The sequence below is a fragment of the Rhipicephalus microplus genome, chromosome X, assembly GCF_043290135.1.
Source record: "Rhipicephalus microplus isolate Deutch F79 chromosome X, USDA_Rmic, whole genome shotgun sequence".
Classification (NCBI taxonomy): domain Eukaryota; kingdom Metazoa; phylum Arthropoda; class Arachnida; order Ixodida; family Ixodidae; genus Rhipicephalus; species Rhipicephalus microplus.
The window spans coordinates 223127396-223151595 of NC_134710.1; the positions used below are offsets into that span (position 1 = coordinate 223127396).

The following is a 24200-nucleotide window of genomic DNA, read 5'->3' on the forward strand; positions in this document are numbered from 1 at the left end:
AGAATTGTGTGTTTGCCATGCATGTCTTTTCAGGACAGTGTGTACGTCATCCATGATCACAGGAATAATGATGACAAGCAGTACCGTAATTACTCGAATCTAACGGGCACCTTTTTTCCGGTTAAGCGAGTTCAAAAATCGCATGCGCGTTAGAATCGAGTACGAAAAAAATGAATACGGTTATTCTATAGCCATCGGCATTTCCGAAATGGCCACCCCCTACGTGCGTCGGCCATTTCTGCCTATGTGTTTCCCATGTGCAGCACTTCGCACGTGTGCTGAGGAGTTAGTCATCTTGTAGTGCATTAGCATCGACGGCATGGAAGGGCAGACTCCAAGAATTCGAGTGCACCACGATGTCGCTTTTGAAAGGAAAGTCATCGCGTGTGCAGAAACAGACGGAAATCGAGCCGCATCGCGGTCGTTCCCAAAACGTGCGTTCCCGTTTCCTGAAACGTGCGTGCAAGACTGGCGGAAACAAAAGCGGAAGATTGTCGACAGCAAAGCTGCACGTAAAGGCTTCAGTGGACCACAGCAGGGTCAGTTTCCGCAAATTGAAGAACTGCTCGGCGAGTATGTGCTTGAGCTGTGAGTGGCACAGCGGCCCGTGACGACAGAACTGCTCCAAGTGCGGGCTATGCAGCTAGCCTTAGAAAAAGGTCTAACGCAGAGCCAGTTTAAAGCGAGCAGGTGCTGGCTAACTAACTTTATGAATAGGAAAGGCTTTTCCCTCCGAAGGTGAACGGGCATGTGCGAAAAGTTTTGCGGAGGAGTACGATGAAAAGCTTCACAGTTTTCAGAGGTTCGTCCTAAACTTGCGGCACAACAACGGCTACCTGCTTGGGCAAATCGGGAATGCCGATTAGACACCTCTTTACTTCGACATGCCTGGCACCACAACTGTCGAGAAGAAGGGGGCGAAGCAAGTTCGCGTGCTGACATCGGTCCACGGTAAAACTACAGTGACGGCAATGCTCTGTTACACGTCAGATGGGCACAAGCTTCGTCCGTACCTCATATTTAAGTGAAAGACGCTCCCGAAAGAAGTCGTTTTTCTGAGTGGTGTGATCGTGCGGGCCAGCGAGAAAAATGGATGCGCATTGCAATTGATGTCTTACTTTTTTTTTTTTTTCGTCGTGGAAATTGGGTGCGCGTTACAATCGAGGGCGCGGTAGAATCGAGTAAATACGGTAGTTTTGTATTGAATGTAAAGTTAGAAATAGGGTGGAAGTTCTTGGGCATTTTTATTATTGCCTACCCATGCAGTGGTGAAAAATTAGTGATCCTGGACAATGTGCAGCAGATAGACAATGCCCCCGCAATGTGGCCACACTGCAGGGGAAGGCATAACTCAATGAGAAATTGTGGAGTGTCCATAAGATTTGTCTAAGCCCCCATTCCTTATGTGGCAGCACACAGGAAACATTTATTGAAGTGGGAATACATGGGGAAAAAAGAATTCCTAAGAAACGTTTCTCGTGAACTCCCCACAGATACAAAAATCGAGAAATTTTTTTGTTGGACCGGTGTTTATTGTAGCGAGATTTAAATGTAGAGCCAAGGTTCATCAAGTAAGATCCATCAGACACAGCATGGAATATGGCAAAACTTATTTCTATGATTGATTGGCAGGCAATACACACATTTAAATGTTTCATGAACCCTGTAATTTTATTTTGAACTCTGTTGAATTAAGTGATATTTTTATGCCTTTAGGGTCATCCAGCAACGATTTTGACACACAGCAAGAAAAGGCTGAAGAACGTTGCCATTTTCATCAAGGTGAGAGCGGCTTTATAATTGTAGTGTTAGGGCTAAGCTCAATTTTTTTGCAGGATGATGACGATGAAGAGGAGGAGGAGGAGGAAAAGGAGGGCAAGAAACAACAAGAGGAGCCAATCTTGGGGCGTGGAGGTCGGAGAACAGCAATCTTGGACTCTAAGCTCAGGGTAGGTCATATTGCACTCTGAAAGATAGCCAGAACCTGTGGTCATTTTGACAGATATAAGTGGAAAGTAGCTTCATCAGCTTTAAAGAATTTTCATACGGTATTCTAATGCATTTTCTGTGCTTCTTTAGGTAAGTGCCATGTTGTCATTGGTATCTTCCTGAACTCAAAATGTGGAAGCCGCTGCTACATTTTTGCTACAAAGGGCATATATACCTCCCTGGATGTTGCTAAAGCCGCATTTTAGTAGTACAGTGAAACCTCGTTAAACCGTACCCGCGTAAACAGTAGTTTAGTTTTAAAAGTAGTGAAGTCAAATCCCCGACTCGGTAGCCATTGAACATAATGCATTTTGTATCCGCATAAGCCGTACCAGCTTATCGCGTATGTATCGGTTAATAAGTAGTTTTTCCAATTTTCGTTGCGCACTCGCCGTGGCATGTCGTCCCCCACTTGGCGTCCCGACAGAATAGCAAGCTCCAGAGATTGAAACACGCCTCGCTTGTTTGTGTTGATGATGATGGCGGCTGTGTTAGTGAGCGCCATCTCTTGGATTTTTCTGCAACAAGAAGCACTCGGCCGGCTGGGCTTCTGGTGTTGTTCACACGATGGCGCTTTGCAAAAACACGTTGTGCGTTTGCTTTGCTTTCTTTGTTTCTTTGGTGCCGCTCATAGGTGTTCTCTGGTTGATCCGTGCCGTACAGCTCTCGCGTCGTTGTTCACGTGTTGTGTATGTGTGCTTGTGCTGCTTCGTACTTGCGTCATGCCGAAGATCGGACAAAAGCATCGAGTGCTGAAAATAGAGGAGAAATTGGACATAATTCGTGCTATTGAAAGTGGCACGAAAAAAATCGGCACTGGCACGCGAAAAGGACCTGCTGTTAAGGGGGGGATGCTACACCTTCCAAAAACTCTTTTATTTTTGCGAGTACCTCAGTCAAATTTGGAGAGCCGATGTAGATTTTACTGCTGATTTCAAAAATCTAATTCTTTTTTTGCTGTGACAATTAGTTTTAAAGATATAATGAACTGCGACTTTTTCAATTAAGACCTAATTAGCTAATTAACTGTAACTTGGATATTGATGTGCAACCTATAGAACCAATTCGGTATGTTCACAGTGTGCAATAAAGTATAAATCATTGTTCTGGGCTATTTCGAAGCAAAGTTGTGGGATGTTGAATATGACATAAAAAATTTCCCCATCTACACTTGAAACAAAAGATCCATTTAGAGAATTTTCTCCAAAAATTATTACAATAAAACTTACTTTACGACACATCCCCTGCATTTATCTTCGAAACAAAAAAGAAATCGTAATGATAACCCAGATAGAACAAGAGATATTGCTCCGGCATAATGGGAAGCACATGAAAATTGTCGTTTTGAGAAATCGAGAAAAAACGTGGGCACACATTTTTATTGCAGAAGATGCAACAAGACAACCTCAAAACGCACCAGAAGCATAGTCTGAATGCATTCTGTGCTCATGCCTCCTCTTCACTAGCTTCCGGAGTTCCAATGAGGCTGTTCTTTTCTTGTTGGAGACAATGCTGCGACGGTGGTCTTTTTCTCTCGCTCTCCTGGCACCAGTACTTGTCGCATTCATGCCCATTTCACCTAAGATTGCCGTTGCAGAATTCAAATTGCCCGTGTTGAAGCGCAGCACTGCTTCTGCAACAGCTGCTTCAACAGCGAACAGGGACGCATGGTGCTCCTTGGGGGCCAAACTCCAGATTACCGAATGTAGGCTCTCGTTGGAGTTCTGCGTTTTGCCGCGTTCGCACCTCTGAAGCAGGGCTCTTTCCGAAAGCCGGGTATAAACCGGTAGTAATGCCTCTGCCACGTCTTTCGGTAGATTGTAGGCATGCCTGGGGTCGGGCTCACCCTTTGCTTTTGCGGCATTGTGCCGACACCATGAAGTTTCACCAGCTGGGCACAGACTGTGGTCCGAGCATTCATCAGTGGAGGTGACGTGGCGGTATGTGGCCATCACAGCCTTTTCCATCTCGCCCACGTCACTTGCATGCGATTTCAGAGCCCGGCCATAATATGTGCTCAGCCTGGTGATCAGCTCACCTGTGAGCCTGCCTTTCCCACCAAGGCCTCTTTTCCCATCGCACTTTTGTTTCTTCACCAGGTTTCTCAATGCGGTGCCCATCCGTTTCTGTACATGATTAATACAGTCTTCCTTCTGCACGTCAATGTAACCATACACCTTGGCGTCTTGTATGGCGCAAAATGTCCTAGAGTCTCCATCAGACAGCATAGTTGTGTAGCGCAGGCCATGGCGTTCAAGCGACCTCTGAAATAGAATTAGAGCCGCCTCCACTTTCATTCGCCCCGCTTTGCTGTTCGTATTTTTTTGGCATTTGTGGTTAGCCTTCCATTCTTGATAGCCCTCACTACTAGGCTTTGGGCCCACCTCGCAGCCTAGGCAAAAGTTGGAAAGAACGACGTAGTCCAACACGTAGCCACTAAATAATTCGATAACTGTGCCCACGCCGATGTGGGAAGAATGGCCTCGCGTCTTCCACGTGCCGTCGTAGCTAACGGCAATATTGCCCCGGTGGCCGAAGCACAAGTCATCATAAATTGTTCTAACCTTTTCCGCACATTCGCTCATAGCGGACTCAGCCGCTCGCGTTGCAGCGGGTGCCAGCGTGTTCTTCAAATGCCGCTGAAACGTCTTGTGGTGCATACCGCGGTGTGAGATGCCCATTGTTGCGAAAATATCGTTCATTTTCGTTTGGCCGTTGCCGGTAGCCACCATCGCCCTCGAAGCGAGAAGATTTACTTCAAACGGATTGCACGTTTTCGTGCCGTTCGCGCGGGGCGAAGTCCATTCATTCGCGATCTCGCCGCACCTTTCACACTGCACTAGCACTTTCACGGCAAGTCCGTAGTCCCGATCCCCTCTGACGATCGTAGCCGGTCCGTGGCAGGCTTTGCAACACAAGGCACCCATTATCGCGTTTAGGATATCTAGATGCATAAGCAGATAAGGAGCAGCGTGGTCCGAGTCCTGTGCGGTTGCCTCGCTACAATTCGCGGTGAAAAAGTCAATTTTCCGTGCAGTTGCTGGCGCCGATGAAAGCCGGTCGAGCGTCGCTTTCTCCCGGGCATGATTTTCTTCAACTTCGGCGTTTGTCACCACCTTGGCGTCGATTCGTAGTCGTCCGGAGTTCGCTTCACCGTCATCGTCGTCGGAGGCAACGCGCTCGGTCGCACCATCGCTGAACGGCCGCGGAGCGTCGACACATCGTTCGTCGGAGTCAACCAAGGGCTCTGATGACTTCGTAGACTTTCTCCCACGACCTTTGCGTTTCCTGCGACCAAATGCGTGCACGGTCCGATACTTTTTTGCGTTACCAGGCATGGCGATACGATCAGAAGCTTCAGAGTGCTCTGCCGATTTCGAGGCGTCACAGCGGTAACCCTTTCAAAATGGCGTCGGGTCGCGTATGCAGGCGCAAGCCGCGAGCTTCCAGCCAACCGGAAAGCGCCATTTCAGTCACGTGCGCCGTTTAGCCAATGGCAGTGAGTGCGGCTCTTCGTCTTTGAGGCCCCGTTTTTCGAGCCGGGGAAACGCTCAATGTTGCTTCCTGAATAAAAAAACAGCTGAAAACGCGTTCTTTCAAACAAGACCAAAATGGTGCCGATCGAGCGCGTAGTTCCCGCGTATCGTAGAGCCGAAACCTGCGCTATTCGCCCTCAATTTATAGGGCAGGACGCCCGTTTTCGGTTTTTTAAAGTTGAATAACGATAAAAGTTGATGGTATTCGGCTATAAAATTTTGTAAATAGGTGCGCAATGATGTCGGGAATGCGAAAAGAAGGTCCGCGAAAACTCGATTTTTTGGCTGATTTTCGGTCCCGAAGTGCCGCGTCCCCCCTTAACCCGCGGCAGGGCGTTACGGAAGGCATTTCCTTCCTCGACTTCAGAGACGCAGACAGCGATGTGCAGACATCTCCGGACATGTCCGCCGAAGCCATTGTTGCCTCGGTTGTCGAAATGTCGCCAAATGATAGTGATGAGGACAACGTGGAAAGTGACAACACGCGTGATCCAGGTCCGACAGTGGCCGAAGCTGCGCTTTGCGTCAGCGTCATGCGGGTATTTGCCGAAAAGAGGGGGCTGGCGGAAAAGCTGGCTCACAGCATAAGTGAGCTGCTGCTAGGCCGCCGTCGTTGCTGCTAGGCCGCCGCGTCGTCAAATGAAGATTACAGACTTTGTAACGCGAAGTTAATAAATTACTGCACGTTTTTTGTTCTTTCATCGCACTCCCTGAAGGTTTCTTTTTTTGACAGGTAAGTGAGCGACCTGACGCTATTTCGGTTAAGCAGTACTACCGTTCAGTACGTACTTTTGCCGATCTCCGGCCAAGTACGGTTTAACGAGGTTTCACTGTACAGTGAACTCTCAATATAGTGAACTTCAAGGGACCCAAGGAAATAGTTCATTTAACTGAAAGTTCACTAAACTGAATATTCACTAGAGTATCGAACAGCATTGGGCACAGTAGACATTAGAATCAAAAGTGTGAAATTTAAGTTATTTTGAAAAGAAATCTGTGATTTTCATTTGCACTGGTGCCCTTAAATCACAAGAGACAAAGCTTTCCAGAGAGTTAAGGTTTTTGTGCAGTGCCTCTGGCACAGCTTGTTGCTAAGACACGAAGTCTTGCAACTTTCTAACATACTCTACTGCCTCGGCTAAAGTTACAGGATTTGAACCAACCTTGGTCATTACGACTTCCTCGTGACACTCTTCTTCTGGTTCCACAGTAACACTTGAAACAATTTCTTAATCAGATACTTCTGTACAAGTGACAAGATCCCTGTCACACTGCACATAGTACTCAAATGAAGCACCACTGTAAACGTCCAGCTGTTTACAGACCTCTGTCCACATTCCAGAGTCAATGATTGCACCGTTCTCTTCCTCCTGCTCACTGACCTCGTCGTGCTGTTCTTGCTCATTTGCATCCTGCATTGGAGAAAGGTCGGATTTGTGCCAGCAGTTTCCAATTGTAGTCTGGGACACCGACCACCATGGGCATGTCACCATCTCGGTCGCCTGCCTGACATTGATGGGCTCATTGTTCCCAATCCTTATATTCATTGAAATCAGCTGCACGAGCCGCTGTCAGTACTCGACCTTCAAGCCCTGCAGGGGCGTCTGTGCAAGCAGGCGTTTAGTGTGTAGCAACACCACACACCTGAGCTAACGGGGAGGTTTCGAGTCCCTTCCACGCCTAGCCGTGTGGGGCTGAGCTATGTCCTGGGAAAAGGGGATCCTGGGGATTGAGCTGACGCCGGGTGATTGGACCTTTAAGGCCCCCCGGCAAAGGCAACACACCCCTTTGGTCCCGGCTTTACGCCGACGGCACCCCTGGGCTGCCCCACCCAGGGAAAATCGGCGGTGGCCTTTTCCTATCCACCCTCTCCCACCTTTTTCTTTCCTATCTTCTTTCCTTGCTGTCTTGTCTTCTAATCGTTTCAGTTGCTTCCCAGTTTTCATAGGCGGCCCGGGTTAACCTTGTGTTCTATATCCAGCCTTGGATATATTATATTGGGTTATAGCAGCTATGTATAGCTGGCATCTACATGTGTTACCCGAACCTTGTAGCATCCCCTTGTTGGGTTCAATGGTGGGTGGCTACCATAGCTGCTGAATCATCACACATTTCATGAGTACTCCCTTTCCTCCACTTTCTGATCGCTCTCTCAAAAGAGTGCGCACCGAAGTGACATCAAGCTTTTTCGCGTCGTATAAAGACAATTTCCCCCCGTATCATGTAATTCACAGCGAGCAAACCAACAAGTCAGCGAGATGTGTCTCGCCTTTCCTTGTTGCCAAATGCTTCCGAGAAAAACTAGGACCAGAATATAAAATAAGTAAAATGCCAAGCGGAGATCTTCTTGAGATATTTTGTAAATCTCAACATGAGAAACTTGCCAGACTTGAGAAATTCAGAGATATCCCTATAACTGTGACGGCACACAAATCAATGAATACGATTCGTGGTGTAGTGACAGACAATGACCTCATTACATTGAGTGTATTCCCAGGCAGGATTATTGAACGGATGGAAAGAGCAAAATGGGATTATAGTTAAAGGGGGACACTGTACTTGAGACAAAATGTCAAATATTTTCATGCGTTTGTAAAGAAAATTCACAGTGAGATTAAGTTTTTGATGTTGAATTCAAGAATGCTATTACTGTTCCTCTAAACCAATTAGTATATCTTAAAATTAATTACCTATTGTTTGCCAGTTTAATGAGTCAGGAAATTTGTATTGTAGAGCTACTATTGGCACATGCCTGTATACTAATGAACGTAAGCTACACAACAGTAGGGGTGCTTTTTTTTATTTGATACTTTTAGCAAGGTTTGTCGCACCTTACACTTCAGTGTTGCAGACACGCCCACTTTATGCTCCAATTTCTGTCAAAAATTAAATTTTTTGAAGTTCTTAATAATTCACACCTACCGTTGTGTAAACTGAAGATACAGCTACATGTCACAAAGAAAATGACAGTCCTAGCTGCTCTGGAGGCGGAGATATCTTTAAGCAAGTTTGCAACTGCAGCAAAATTTGAATCCTGAGAAATCATGCAAAAAGACAAGTCGATTTTGGGTAGACAGTAGCATGGAAAAGCTGTTTATTCACAATGATTTGCAAATTCAGCTTTCTCAGTAGGCACCAGGCATGTAGTCCTGTTTTGCGTCACCTAAATGGCGTTTTTTCAATGCCCGCTGCATGTTTTCCGCAGAGGCACACTTGCGAGCTGATGCGGTCACCTTGGGCTCGTCTGCCAATTAGTCCGCTTACCAGTTTGGTGACGCCTATGTGCGACGAATGTGCGTGCGCAATCCGCTATCCGTCCTATAACAAAGCAGTTTTCCTGCTTGTCCAGATTGAGTTGTTGATGTCGCAGACCGAACTCGTGCACTCGCTCATCTATTTCAAGGCTCCAAGAGCAGCGAGATGTTAGTTTCCGTTTCACGTAAGATCGCCACTTTTGAGTGGAGGCCGCGGCGCAATTCGTTCATCGTTGCGGACGCGTCGTTACAAGCACTCTACCTGTTGCCAGTAGCCTTCATTGTGAAGGCAGCGAGCACGTTCACTGTAAACGGATTGATTTTCTGCTGTTTGCCGACGCGTGGCGAACTCCACTCGGGCGACCCGTCACGCAGTTCACGTCAGATGGGGGGAACCCGCGGCATCGGTGCGTTTAGCGATAAGACTGTGCTTCCGTCCCATCGTTCCAAAGATTGCTGTCTCTCGTAGCTTCACTTGTGCTTTTTTACTTGCCGTCCTGTAACTGTTGAAGCTCCAAAACACTGCCACTTTCAGCGACGTTATTTCAGCGACAACCGACAGGCTCGTACGTGAGTTAGGCCTACACCAGTGACTCGGCGACCGCCGTTGAACGCAGCGAGTTTGCTATCTTCTCTGTCTTGAGTGATAGTGGGGTTTTTGAAGTTCACAGTGAACGAACGATTGCCACACCCGCTTCACAAATCAGTGCGGTGAGGAACTTCTTTACTGCAGCAGGCAGTCGACAGCACCATGACAAAATGGCACATGTCCGTGCACGTCGCGATGAAAAAGCAGATGCCAGAAACACCACTTGGCCAATCGGGTGCTGGGTTCCTGGCCATAGGGGCATTGAAGGCAATGTTCTTGCTGACAGAATGGCTACTATTATAGAAACGGAATCTATATCCTTTCTGTAGGTCTTCCTGCCTTAGATCTTAAAGCATTTGTGCGTAGAAAGGTGGGGGACTACTGGAAGCAATTGTGGAATACTAGGGCTTCGAACAAACTTCACCTAGTCAAACCACAAATAGGAAAATGGCCTCCTTGTAGTAAAGTGCAACGCATTGAGGTCACGCTCTGCCGACTAAGAATAGACCATACATACGATACGTACACCCACCTGCTCCTTGGCAATGTGTGTGTGGCGAGACACTAACGGTCCTTCACACGTTATTGGAATGCCGGAGACTTGACACACTAAGAAAAAAGTACTTTCCCCTGGCGTATAAACAGAATATACCACTACACCCAGTGCTATTCCTTGGCTGAGACCCCTTATTCAGCACAGGCTCGATATTAGGATTTTTAAATGACGCTCAAACATTGCGTGTTATTGCCCAAAAAGTTCCATAGCTCAGCCTCTCAGGCTGCTGCTGCGGTAGGTTTAAGAGGCGCATGTCTCCAAGCCCTTGAGGTCAAGCAAGGGCCCTGTTGAGGGATTAGCGCCATTTTCACGTAACATGACAATTATTAATCTCTTGTCAACTACCTCTAATCTATTTTAACCTCCTACCACTTCGAAATGTAGCTCATCACCCACCCCAGTACACGCATCAAACTTCTATAATGTAAATGCAAGGTCAAAAGCGGTATCAGCGTCTGTACAAAAGCAGCAAGAGCTGGCCGGGTGTACGGGCAGCGTCGCAGCAACAACCATGCAGTCTTAGCTCGTGCCTTGCGCCAACGTGTCGATGTCACTTTAGTAGTGGGCATTCCTCTTCACTACACTTCGTCCCCCGTCGGAAAATGAGCCATCCTGACGAGTCACGGTGAGCAGAGTACGAGCGGATCGTAATAAGGTTTCAACCGCTGTACGTGAACAGTTTCACAACCCCGAAAGCGCTGGTCTGTGGATGGCGTAACAGGTTCGACGATGTAGTTAACAGGTGAGGTCTGCGAGACAATGCGGTAGGGTCCCTGGTATTTTGAAACAAGCTTCGAGGAAAGGCCTGTAGGCACAGCGGGAACCCAAAGCCACACAAGAGTGTCCGGAACAAAGTTAGGGTATGGCTGGTTATCGTCACGCCGAGACTTTTGTCTCCATTGGTCGACAGTTGTAAATGACTGGGCGAGCTTACGGCATTCCTCGGCACGGCGGGCAGTTTCAGAGATAGGCGTAGACTCGGAGGAATCTGGGTGGTAGGGTAGAATGGTATCTAGTGTGGTGGAAGGGTCTCGGCCATAATACAGGAAAAATGGCGAAAAGCCCGTAGTTGCCTGTGGAGCAGTGTTATATGCGTACGTCACAAAAGGGAGAATGAGATCCCAATCGGAGTGGTCTGAGGCAACATACTTTGATATCATGTCCCCTAGGGTACGGTTGAATCTTTCCATCAAGCCATTCGTCTGCGGATGGTAGGCTGTGGTAGTCCGGTGAATGATACGGCATTCGGCAAGGAGTGTGTTGACGACTTCAGAGAGGAATACACGTCCTCTATCGCTGAAAAGTTCACGCGGTGCGCCGTGATGGAGAATGAAGTTCCGCAGGAGAAAAGAGGATACGTCGCGTGCTGTGGCAGCAGGCAAAGCGGCTGTTTCTGCGTATCGCGTCAAATAGTCGACAGCGACAACAATCCAACGGTTTCCGGAAGCCGTGAATGGAAGAGGCCCGTACAGATCGATCCCAATTCGGTCAAAAGGCCTGGCTGGGCAAGGGATTGGCTGGATCGGACCAGAGGTATGATGAGACAGAGCTTTCCGTCGTTGGCACTGTGGGTGACTGAATGTACTTGAGCAAAAAGGTGTACATGCCTCGCCAATAAAACCAGGAGGAAAGCCGAGCGTATGTTTTCAAGATGCCCGCATGTGCGCACTGAGGGTCAGCGTGGAAAGCTGAACATATTGTAGCACGAAGATGGCGTGGAATGACGAGTAACCACTTTCGGCCGTCGGACTTGTAGTTCCTGCGATAAAGGAGGCCATCACGGACCTCAAAGTGAGCCGCTTGACGGCGCAACGTTCGAGAAGATGGAGAAGTCGACGGGTTTGAAAGAAATCGCAGAATAGTGCTGATCCAGTCATCCTTACGTTGCTCAGACGCCATGTCGCAGTTTTCTCGGAACGCAACCATTTCGTCCACGGCCGATAGACATGCAGAGCTTTCGGAGGACACAGGTTATTGTGATAGGGCATCGGCATCAGTGTGACGACGACCAGACCTGTAGACAACACGCATGTCGAACTCTTGCAACCGCAAAGCCCAGCGAGCTAAACGGCCGGAGGAGTCTTTCAATGTGGATAACCAGCAAAGCGCACGGTGATCAGTGACTACGTCGAAGGGGTGACCATATAGGTATGACCTAGAGCCCATATAATTGCCAGACACTCCTTCTTTGTCACAGAATAGTTCATTTCCGCTTTGGTGAGTGTACGGCTTGCGAATGCGACTACGTACTCCACGAATCCCGATTAGCGCTGCGCGAGCACTGCGCCGAGTCCAACACCGCTGGCATCGGTGTGTACCTCAGTCGGAGCAGTCGGGTCAAAGTGACGCAAGATTGGCGACGGGGTTAACAGGCGGCGCAACTTTTCGAAAGCATCGTCACAGGCGGGTGACCAAACGTAACTTTTCGAGTCACTGCGCAGAAGTTCAGTCAAGGGGGCGCTGATCATCGCAAAATTCCGAATAAAGCAACGGAAATAGGAGCAGAGGCCAAGAAAGCTGCACAGATCCTTCAGAGACGCAGGTTTGGGGATCTCTGCAACTGCCCGAAGCTTGGTGGTGTCAGGAAGAATACCGTCTTTAGAGACAACATGGCCGAGGATGGTGAGCTGATTTGCGCCAAATTTCTTCAGGTTGAGCTGAAGGCCGGCGTCAATTAGGCACTGCAGTACTTCATCTAGCCTGCGGAGATGCGTTGGAAAATCTGGTGAAAATATAACTACGTCATCCAAGTAGCACAAGCATGTTTTCCACTTCAGGCCACGCAAAAGATTATCCATCATCTGCTCAAATGTTGCGGGCGCGCTGCAAAGACCAAAAGGCATGACACAGAATTCGTAAAGGCCATCAGGTGTGACAAAGGCCGTCTTAGGCTGATCTTCAGGTGCCAGAGGGATTTGCCAGTAGCCACTCCGTAGGTCAATAGAAGTACTCTGCACCTTGGAGGCAGTCAAGGGCATCGTCGATTCTCGGTAAGGGATGAACGTCTTTTCGAGTTATTTTGTTAAGACGACGGTAGTCAACACAGAAGCGAATTGACCCGTCCTTCTTCTTAATGAGAACGACTGGAGATGCCCAAGGGCTATTCGAAGGCTGGATGACGCCACGCTTGAGCATGTCAGCTACTTGGTCATCGATAACCTGGCGCTCGGCTGCGGACACGCGATAGGGTCTTTGACGCAATGGCGCATTGGTACCCGTATTGAAGCAGTGACACACAGTAGACGTGCGGCCGAGGGGAGTATGCTGGCAGTCAAAGGAAGAGCGGAACTTCTCCAGCAGTCGTAGAAGCTGAGCACGTTGCGAAATGGTTAACGTGTCGGCGATGGAGCTGCTGAGTACGTCAGGCCTAGTAGTCTGCGGCGAAGAGGCACAAGTCATTCCGGCGACTTCGTGTTTGGCGGAAAGACCAGTCGACATGTCAAAAATTGCAGAAGGGTCCAGACTGTAAACCCACCCGACGCACTCACCCCGAAGTAGTGTTACAGGACATGACAAGAGGTTCGAGATGAGCAGTCTGCTGACGCCGTCATGAAGTTCTAGAAGGGCATAAGGTAGCGGCGAACGAAAAAAGCAGATGGCGTGAAAAGGGCACTCGACTCGGCGAGCGAGTTGCAAGATACCATGGTAAGGGCGAAAGGGTGCGGCGATATGATGACGTCTTCAGCAACAAATAGTTTGTCCCCGGTTTCAAGAGCATCATTTAACGGCGCGTCGCCAAACACTTTAAATTCTACCTCAGCGCGAGAGCAGTCGATGACTGCCTTGTTAGCGGAGAGAAAGCCCCAACCCAAAATGAGGTCATGGGAGCACAAATCCAAAACTAGTAAATCAACGACATAGATGAGGCCATCAATCGCGATGCGAGCAGTACAGGCAGCGGCTGGCCTGACGTGCTCTGCGCTGGCTGTACGAAGTGATATACTTGCTACTGTCGTCATAACCTTTTTGAGCAAGCGGCAGAGTCTGGCACTGATCACTGAAACTGCGGCACCAGTGTCGACAAGAGCAAGTGCAGCGACGCCGTCCACATATACGTCGAGAACATTCGTTGGGGAACAGAGAGGCCTTGTTCTTTTCGCGGGTGACGCAGTTCCTGCCTCTGGAACTGCGGCAATCAGTTTGCCCGCTCCGGCGATGAAGGACGACGACGCATCGTGGATGGCGAGTGGCGTCAAGGTGATGGCGAGCGACGTTTAACAGGAGGGCGGTGGTTGGCGTATGGTGACATCTGGTCAGGAGGCTGAGATCCTGTGAACGAAGGGCGCGGTGGCACATAAGGGGCAGGTTCGAAGCTCTGGTGGTAGACAGGGACGCGTCGACGGCAGTATCGCGCTATGTGGCCAGGTAGGCCACAGGCAAAGCATATGGGCCGATTGTCGACTGTACGCCATTGTCCACTACTCTGGGGGAACCTTGGCTGAGCGAACCGAGCAGTAGTAGGTCGCGGTGGCACGGCTGATGGCAGTGACGTAAAAGTCTGAAGAGGTGGTCGAGCGGCCACTTCAGCATAGCTTAGAGGTGCATTTACCTCTGCACAGGCAATGGGAGTCGGCAACGGTGAAGCGTCACGGGCAGATGGCAGAGCCGCGCAAACTTGCTCCTGGATGGCCTGGCGGAGGTTTGTTTGAAGGGGTGACTGTGGTTGGCCGACTGTCGATAGCAGCGATAGCTGAAGAGCGACTTCAGCACGAACAAACTCCTTGATCTGCGATAGCAGGGACTCGTGGTCAGGTGTGGTGGTTAGGCTTGAGAGTGTGTCATCTGCGACGTTAGGGCGTCGCGTGAGAAGACGCTGTCGTCGGAGCTCGTCGAAACTGACACAACTCGATGAGCTCAGAGACGGTGACAGGGTTCTTCGAGAGCAGCATTTGAAAGGCGTCGTCGGAAATGCCTTTCATGATGTGTCGTACCTTGTCAGTTTCCGCCATCGTTGGGTCGACACGCCGGCAGAGGTCGAGGATGTCCTCGATGTAGCTAGTGAATGATTCGCCAGTTTGTTGGGACCAGCTTTGTAGACGTTCTGCGCGAAGTTTGCGCCCCCCAGGGCGTCCAAAAACATCTGTGATGCAGGCTTTGAAGGTCGTCCATGTGGGGATGTTCGCCTCATGGTTTCTGTACCACAGCTTGGCAACATCTGTTAAATAAAACATCACGGTACCAAGCGTTGTGGGATCGTCCCATTTGTTAGTAGCGCTGGCTCGTTCATAAGATTCCAGCCAATCCTTAACGTCTTTCTCATCAGTACCGCTGAAGATGTCGGGTTCTCGCAAGAGCTGGGCACCGGGACAGCTCCTGCGTGGCGAAGCCGGTGGGGGTGTGAAGACAGCGTCGTCAGGCATGACGGACGGCAGCTTTCGGCTACGCAGTTCCAGGACTGGGAAAGACCGCAGCACTCTCCACCAAAATATAATGTAAATGCAAGGTCAAAAGCGGTATCAGCGTCTGTACAAAAGCAGCAAGAGCTGGCCGGGTGTACGGGCAGCGTCGCAGCAACAACCAGGCAGTCTTAGTTCGTGCCTCACGCCAACGTGTCGATGTCGCTTTAGTAGTGGGCATTCCTCTTCACTACACTTCCATTTGTTGTACATCTCTTATAGGTCTTTTTACAGCCACTATATCATTAACACATTATTACTCATGATTCATCGACATTCCAACATAAATTGACTTGTCGTTCTTTGGCCAGCCTTGGCCCTTGAGCCAAGAAACACCATTACATCATCGCTCGGCCTTCAAGTTCCATATGATGCCCTAGTCGAGCGGTTGAAGCACGGCAGTGCAACTTGGAGGTATTCGACACGTACATTGCTCAAATGGAGATCGACAAGATGTACGGAGCAACTGTCTACAATCAAAAGAATCTTTCTTTTGCCTTTCTAATTTCTTCCTTGATGCTCAGCAGTCACTCAGTGAAGAGATTCTTGGTTATCCATGCTTTTTGGTTGCTTCTTTATGTGCATGGAAGTAAAGGAAAACCTTTAAAACATGGCGGTTTCGCGTATTTTCCTACCACTGGGGGCTTTGGCTTGTTGCTGCCTCTGGCGTTGCAGCACAACAGCAGTTCGATTGCTTCTTGCCTTCGCAACTGTCATTATTGAATGCCATTGTCTTGTTTGGAAGAACCTGATAAAACATGCCAGTTTTGTCGGCGTTGTAAATGTCATTGTGTGAATATCCACTAATGATATTCAATAGTTTTTCAGCCCTCTAAGTTCCCACAGCTTCATGGTCGACATCCTTGCTTTCACCACAAATCGTTTTCCACGCGATCCTATGCCTATGCTGAAATCGGGTAAGTCATCCGCTGCTTGCTTCAAAGCCAGGAACGTCCAGAAGCAGAGCAAATTCCTTCGCTTTGCACTGTATCATCGGGCCGGACACGGGTATGTTTTGGGATTGCAGGTCGCGGAGCCATACGGCAACAACATCATCCACTGCCTTGAAATGTCCTGTGCAGAGTCGTTTCCTGGCAGGATTGAACGAAGTTTCTCCTTGAAGCATCGATTTTTGAGTGACTATCGTTGACAACGTCGACGGTGCAATTCCGTATTCCTTCGCAATGACCACTTGGAAGACCACTTGCCCGCTGTCAAGATACTGAAGGATTTTGAGCTTGTCTGACAGAGTCAACTTCTCGTGTTTTGTCGAACTCATTCTGAAAGAGGGCACACGGCACGTGATATGCGCTGTTGTTTCCCGAAATGAAGATGGCGCCGACAGATGGCAATGAGACAGACAAAAAAAAAAAAGAGCGCCAGAACTGATGCGCACGAGACTCGTTTTCGTCACCCGCGCCACTGCCGATGGATGGGCAATTTAGTGGCGGCTCTCATCGGCTATATAGTGCTGCAGTGCACAAAAATTCGTTGAATTGTTTTTAAAAATAAGCCTGGGTCCGCCGGTTATGTTTGTTCAACTGAAAAATTCACTATTCTAAAATTCGTTTAACTGAAAGATTTTTACATAGAATGCATAAGAAAATTGCCGGGGATTCTCGAAAAGTTTGTTATTCTGAAATATTCGTTAAACCGACATTTTTACAAGTGAGAGTTTACTGTAACTAGGCATGGGTGTATATTTGAGCAACTCTATTATAGTATTTGAATATGCTTTGGCTCAAATCTACGTTTCTAGAAATTTTGCGATATTTGAGCCTAAAGGGACACTGATCTGTGATAATCATGTTACCTTTAGTCATTTTATAACCAGGTGCTATGGATCTACATTTATCAGCTTTTTCTACTAGGTCAGGTTGGCTGCTAGAGATATTTATCTGGGCTTTTTAATATTTTTATTACGCTTGAATAGCGTGCAGCAAATGGTGTTTTATCGATCGTCTGTCATAGATGCAGTAAGAGTCTTAAAAGTGCTTCTAGTGACACATGCTCCACAAGTCAATTTTGCTGCTCGAAAATGCATTTTTGCCTGCTCCAAAACAACCTGGGTTTACTAGTACGGTTACTAGCACGGTTACAAAAAGTCAGCGGCATAGAAATTGTGGCTTGTAAGGACGCTCGCTTGTGCAACGCTTGTCACTTGAAAGGTATTTTCTGAAGGCATGACAGTTAGGGTGCGTTCACACTTGAGAAATAAAGAGAAAATGAAAACGCCAGAGCGGCCAAAAAACCATGACCGCGCGTGTCGAACATATTCACATTCATTCTGCCCCAACATATTCACATTCCTTCTGCCCCATCCCGCCACCCCTGCCGTCTATACTTTGACAATTCTATTTTGCCTGCTTTCTGAAAACTAATGTGCGTACCGAATTCTAGTTATTCACGCAAACTAGTGAAAAGAAACAGCTTGCTTCTTTTCAAACGTTGTTTTGGGAGATACGCCAGCAGAAACGAGACGAGCATCACCTTTAGCATCATTTTTATGGTTTCACTGTTTATGAAAGAGCGTTTTCCTGGTGTCTTGTTCAATGCAGACAGAACAGTCGGCAGAAGAGAAACGTCAGCAGAACCAAAAGTTGCTTGCAGAACGTTTGAATCAAGCAGCCAAAGACAGGCTGGCATCACAGCGAGGTGTGCAAAAGGACGAAAAGTAAGGTGGCAAGGACTCTTCACAGGTTTTCGTGCACTGACTTTTTTGGTGCTGTGCGCTGTTCCCTTGCACGGCTTTTTGGTGGTGTGGTGTTCTAACCTGTCTGTCTTTCCTTTCCACTTGCAGCGACTTTATCCTTACCCCTAGTGGCTGGCGTAGGTATGCACTGCATGAACTAAAGGGACAGCCTTTTCTTTATTCCAGTTATTTGTTTTTTCCCTAATTGTATGTCCCTGCTTTAAGTTGCTGAATTATGTTGGTAGTTTTGCTTTAATCATTATATTGCTTTCTTTTTTGCCTTTTATAATGAGACTTACAATTTGCAACATGCAGATAGTCGCTAATTTAATGGAGGAGGAAGCATATGCTTTTTAAAATTGGCAGTTATAGACCAACACTCTGAGATTGTTTGAATGTAGTTGAATACAGAATGCATTTATTGTACACAAAGACTTCCATGCTTAAACTCTTTGAGGGCCAAATTTTTTTACCTAATACAATCGCCCAGCGCAGATTTCTTTAGTGCTTTAAATTTTCCAGACAAATTCATTTCAGAAAAAAAAAATTTTAGTGTGACCTTAAAGTCACAAAAAGATTGGTTGTGTTGGGTTGTTTCATCCACATGGTTTATTCACGAGTGCCAGCAAAATAAATTCTTTTTAATAAATGCTTATGCAACTTACAAATAATGTGTTGCGTTAAACATTATTCACCAACGTTAAAAAATAAGTGCACGACGCATGGAAACGTGGAACGAGAGAAGTCTTGCAGTTACAAAAAATTCGGAGCTCGACTCAATTGTGTTCTATAGCACTAGCGAACTGAGTGTTTTAGTGCATTCGAAAAAAAAGGGGGTATGGTTGTGTGCGTGTCCAGAAAGGAAAGTACTAGTGAAACCTACTGTAGTCCGTATTTACTCACGTAATTCTCTTACTGATACTCGTAATTCTTGCAACCCCCTCCCCACATTGCCCTGCAAGAATGAGATTTTTTTTGCAATAATTCTCACCTTCCATAATTGCAACAGTAATGTCGTCTGCTACTTCCAACTACTGATGATAGTGCACGACAGCTTAGCATAATTTCTTGAGCATCATGCATACTGTTAATGCACGAAGTTCTAGCCCAATTCAAGCCAAGGCTCAGGTCGTAAGTCACTTTAATAGTGGTTCGTGGCGGTCTGTGTTAGTCTATGCTTTGGGTCGATACAATCGCTGTACGGCTGTTCTAAAGGTTAAAGTGATTTCTCAATCACTAAAAGATGGCATCAGGGCCACAGGTATGCACTTTGGAGTTGACAAGTTTTGTATTCGCTAGTGGCAACGGCTGCTGGAGCAGCTTAAAGCCATTAAGGCTCCACAGCTTGTATGTTGAAACCGGCCGTCTAGCTCACATTTCGACCCACTGTCCTGGACTAAATACAAGGCAAGTTAAAAGCGAACTCGCAACAAAGTGAGATTGTGCGAATGGTTCGTGGGAGAAAAAAAAGTAGGGTTACAATGACAAGAATGCGCTAGATTAACTAGATCGCGTTAACTATGCAACTTCGGTGGTAGATGGTGCTATCTTTCGCAAGCTGTCTTCATGCACTCCCCTGCTGGTTTGCCACAGGCTCCTCAAAGTCTCATATTCGTAGGAAGTCTCTGAGGGCTGCATAAGCAGTTTCGGGAGTTTCGCTTGCTGTCCGCTTGTGAGTCGCAATGTGTCTACACTCGAATCGTTCTTGAATCCTGCTGTGGCACATACATACTTAAAAAACTAATTCAAAAAGAGAGGGACGTGCTGCGCACAGCAGAGAGAAAGAACAAACAAAGAAGGGTCTGTGGGAGCAGATGGAAGAGGGAGGAAACCGAGAGGGTCGGAATAATAAAAGAGTGGGAAAAAACTTCAACGGGCGAAGAGTCACTGTAATCCAGTTGGTGGGACTGTAGTAGATAAATGTAGGGGGAGGGTGGCACATTCATTGTGCAGGAGGAAAAAAATTGTAACTTGATGACTTAAGTTGGGGGTGCATTTGTTATACGAGTGCGTTTATTAGGTGAGTAAAAATATTCCATATTACTAACAGGTGCAGGGAGCAATTTTTTCGGGTCCCAAAAAGAGGAAACGCAAACACAGTAGCATATTTTAAGTTATTGCCAGTACGGAAATGTGTGAAATCAAGCCTCGAGGAGCAGTAATGAAGAGAGTAACAAAGCGGTCACTCTTTGAGACAATTTGAATCAGATAGCCATCAGTTTTACTGGTGCAAAACACTGGAACCACCCAAAAGATGAAATCGCAACTAGCGGCTGGCTGAGCGTGACCAAATGCGCAAAGGATAGCCTATGCACTGCTGCAGTAAAGCATAGAAAAAAGCTAGACAGACTGGCTTATGAAAGAAATTCTATGTAGTCCTACAATGCGGCAGGGTATGCCAAGCAAGAGAAATTATCAGAAAAGGCGCGCTTTTGAAACAGGAGCAATGAAGTACATGTTCGTCTGTGACCATATTAAAGGTGTTCTCAAAGGACATACCTGTATGTTTTTGACCCTGAAACAGTTAAGCAGGTAATAAATAAAAGGTTATAATAGCATTACCACATATTCTTGTGTAATGGTGGCGTGTTTAAATAGTCCCTTTTAAAAATTCAGCGCCACCGACTGAACGAAACCAAAAACTTTTTTTCCGCCATGTCTTGTTCTCCCACTGGGTGCTCATTGGCGTACCGTTTAAACGCCGTACACGTCCTGCAGGAACGCAAGCGGTGTCCGTGTTCGCTGCAAGGAACACTCATCGGCGTCGCTGGAACACACAGCCCGCCAGTTCACACGAGTGAACAAGATATGGCGGAAGAGCCGTGTTGCCAGACTGTATTTTCTAAAGGGTCTATTTGGGCCTGAATATTTTGAGAGAAAAAGTGCACCGCAGTGGTAATATAATCAATCCCGGATATATTGAACTTGAAGGGGACCGTGAAATAGTTTGATATATTGATAATTTGAAATGCAAAATATGTGTATTTAAGACCTAAACTTAGAGCATTACAGGTTTCTGAAATCAATACAAGCGATAACATGAAAATTTGCTCACAGTATAATAAAGAACAAGGTATTGAGAACTGCAGTTTATTTCACTTCATCTCACATGAAAATAGTCCATAAAGTTGTCTTGACTTTTGCGCACCGTCAAGTTCCAGTCATTCTCAATATTATTGAAGCTTTTCAAATAAGCGAATTCAGCTACTTCGGCCACAACAGCGTTGACGCAGAATGCCGATGCAAGCTTTGTATCGGAGCAGAAGGTTGGTTAGCGGCAGCAGCGAAGGCATATTCATAACCTCACGGGCTAGGTACCAGCAATGGCAGCCATGATCTGGGCATTGATGCAGTCCGAAACAGCTGCTTCGTCGTCTGCACCGATGAATCGCTCACTGTCCGAGATGGTGCCCGGAAACGCTAAGTCGCAGAATTCACCAAGGCACGGTATGCCAGTTGTCATTACGCACCCGAAGTTGTCACCTGGCTGGCAAGGAAATCTTATGACTGGCTCCATGCGCCAGTCTTAATTTTTAGTGCTACTTGCGGGTCAACGTTCAGTTCAACTCCTGAATGAGGATTTATCAGAAATAAGGCGAGAAGTACACAAGTACAGAAGGCCCAAAAGACAACGCCGAGTTCCCATCGTCGACATGTTGGCAATATCGATCTCCCGTGGGGCTGCGTAGCTGGCAGTCGCTACTTTCAGCTGCTTTGATGTGAAAAGCTAGAAAAGGCGTAGCCTCTGAGACATGTTTTAAAACCGAGAACATCAAAGATACGTCGCAAGATTTCACATCTCGAAGGCCATATTTTTCAGGCTCGCATGCCATAGTGCGCTAACAAGGAAGGGAATGTGAACATTGCATTAGGATTGCAGAGTCACTTCGCATTCTAGTTCGGGTGTCCTCAGCATCCGGTCTTTTTTTGCCCACATTGCACTTCAAAGATATCGGTGCACTCGCAAGCGCTGTGCAACGAACCAGATCAGCACGATGGAATATATTCTAATACTGCCTTTTCGCAACCTGCACGCGCAATGGTATCGGAACTTGTTAGAACACTGCGAAAATTGATCAATATTTATTAATAAAAAGTGCTTTCTGGACATCGATGCGGCGCAGCGTTCGATGTAGCGGATTTACCGCTGTGCGGAAGATCGATATACGGGTGCACAGTGCACTGGTCTCATACATTTTTGCATGGGAAATTCAAGGGGATTTCTCAACTGTATGATATAGCCAATAATTTGATATTTTTGAGACTGATATATCCGGGATCAACTAAATTAATTTGATATTTTTGAGACTGATATATCCGGGATCAACTATATCTGAAAATTCGTTACAAAGGATTATTCCTAACATTACATCTGTTGCAAGACTATTTTTCTTTTACTTCGTTATTACCGATACTTCGTTATATCTGGGTTCATTATATCGAGGTTGGAGCATAACATAACTTTTCAAATATGCATGTTATGTTTGAAAACAGTGGTAGTTCCTTACGTGTTTGGCATGGGTGAGCCCATGTCCAAGAATGGCTTCATCGTGTAGCCATGCAGGTAGCATTTGCAATCAAGTAGATTGTAACAGTTCCAATTACACTATCATGTGCCAGCAATGCTGAATAAACAAAGCGTAATAAAATCTAGTCGGCAAGCAGCAATAGCATGTTAGCTATTTAAAACCACAGGTGGAAGTGCTACGCCTATTGTGCCATTCTGCACTAATCTGACCTGCTGCGGATAAACCGCAATTTCCGCTGTAATAGCCTATTATCATCGACCGAGCAACACTGAATGTTGGCTATAGAGGGTGTGTTTCAATACTCGTCTTAGATGCCTAAATAGACAGCTAAGTGGATGGAGGCCACTTTAATCATCTTAAGCCCCATTCCAGTTTTCACATAGCTGGCAGAGAAGACTGCTTTGAGATGACTGCATTAGACACCGTGGCATTATAGATTCGCTGATACGAATGGACACACAGGCGCAAGGCTAAATTTTCACGCATGCGCTCCGATATTGTATGAAGGCTGTGTTTCATTTCTGGACAGCATCGTGGATGGTCTACACTGACAGCTTAGAAGACAGCATCGAGCCAATGTTGTCCAAGAAATAGAATGCGTTGCATCTATATCCACGTGACATCCGGCATAGCTTAGTCATGGTGCAACTTGGTTGGTTCATTAGGTGTGTTAGTGCTCTTCTCATTGCTTTTATCACCCGGGGCTTCGCCACAAAAGTGTAGGCACCAACAGGAGTAACCGTGAATGAATATCTAGTATTACAGTGAAACCTAGATAATCGTTGCCTACCGAGAACGTGGCAGGATTATGCACTAAACAGTAGTGCACATTTACAAGATCTGGATTTTTTGACATGCACCATCGCCACCAATAAAGAAATACAGTACCAAAGCAGGTGTTGCCCAAAGTATTCACCAGAAAGTCTTTTCTTCCTTTTTGCCTAAGTGCGAAAAATATACTGAGCTGGAACTCTCGCACGATTGCTCAATCGCGCACAGTGGCGACGCTGCATTGCAAAACTATTACAGGGTTCGGGGTACGCAGTGACTGAGATAGCGACAGAACGAACACCATTGGCTTTCCGCGATACATATTTGCATTTATCTACTGCGATTTGATACTACGCGACAACTCGCAGTTTCCTTGAAACACTGAGTGGTAGAGTAAACTCGATCATGTTTTCGATGGTTGCGTGCAGCGTGGTGCCTATGCTGCCCGTTCTGTCACTGTCAAGCGGCTCGCTGTGGCATGCGCGCCGATTTACGGGGTTCACGGTGTGCATTTATCATCCCCTCACTCCTCCAGACCTAGCACTAATGAGCAGAGTGGCTTGTTTAATTAGTACAGGGATAACAAATCTCAGGATAACATACAGGATAACATAAATATAGGGTCACAAATTGTGTGTGTTCCCATCTAATGATGGGAACACACACAAAAGTGTTTGTTTGAGTGGCAAGTCTGGTCATAGTTTTCAGTGTTTACTGAAAATCGTCCAATTTTTTTTTACCAGAAATAATTTTGATTAAAGATGGTGTTACCCTAAAAAACTAACTTGCACTGCTCCAAAACGCACCTTTCAGTGCTCTGAATCTGCTCCAAGACTTCCCTTTTTCTGCGCCAAGGCTGCTCAAAACAGCTTTATTTCTGCTGCCTGA

General features: G+C 46.9%; 1 protein-coding gene across 1 annotated transcript in view; it reads left to right on the plus strand.

Moving 5' to 3' along the window:
- Positions 1–24200, plus strand: part of dre4 (SPT16 homolog, facilitates chromatin remodeling subunit dre4) — a 124799-nt gene that overhangs the window by 53167 nt on the left and 47432 nt on the right. The window contains exons 11-13 of the mRNA XM_037427774.2: positions 1717–1782; positions 1836–1949; positions 17879–17994. Of these exons, the coding sequence (XP_037283671.1) occupies positions 1717–1782; positions 1836–1949; positions 17879–17994 (296 nt within the window). The remainder of the gene's footprint in view (positions 1–1716; positions 1783–1835; positions 1950–17878; positions 17995–24200) is intronic.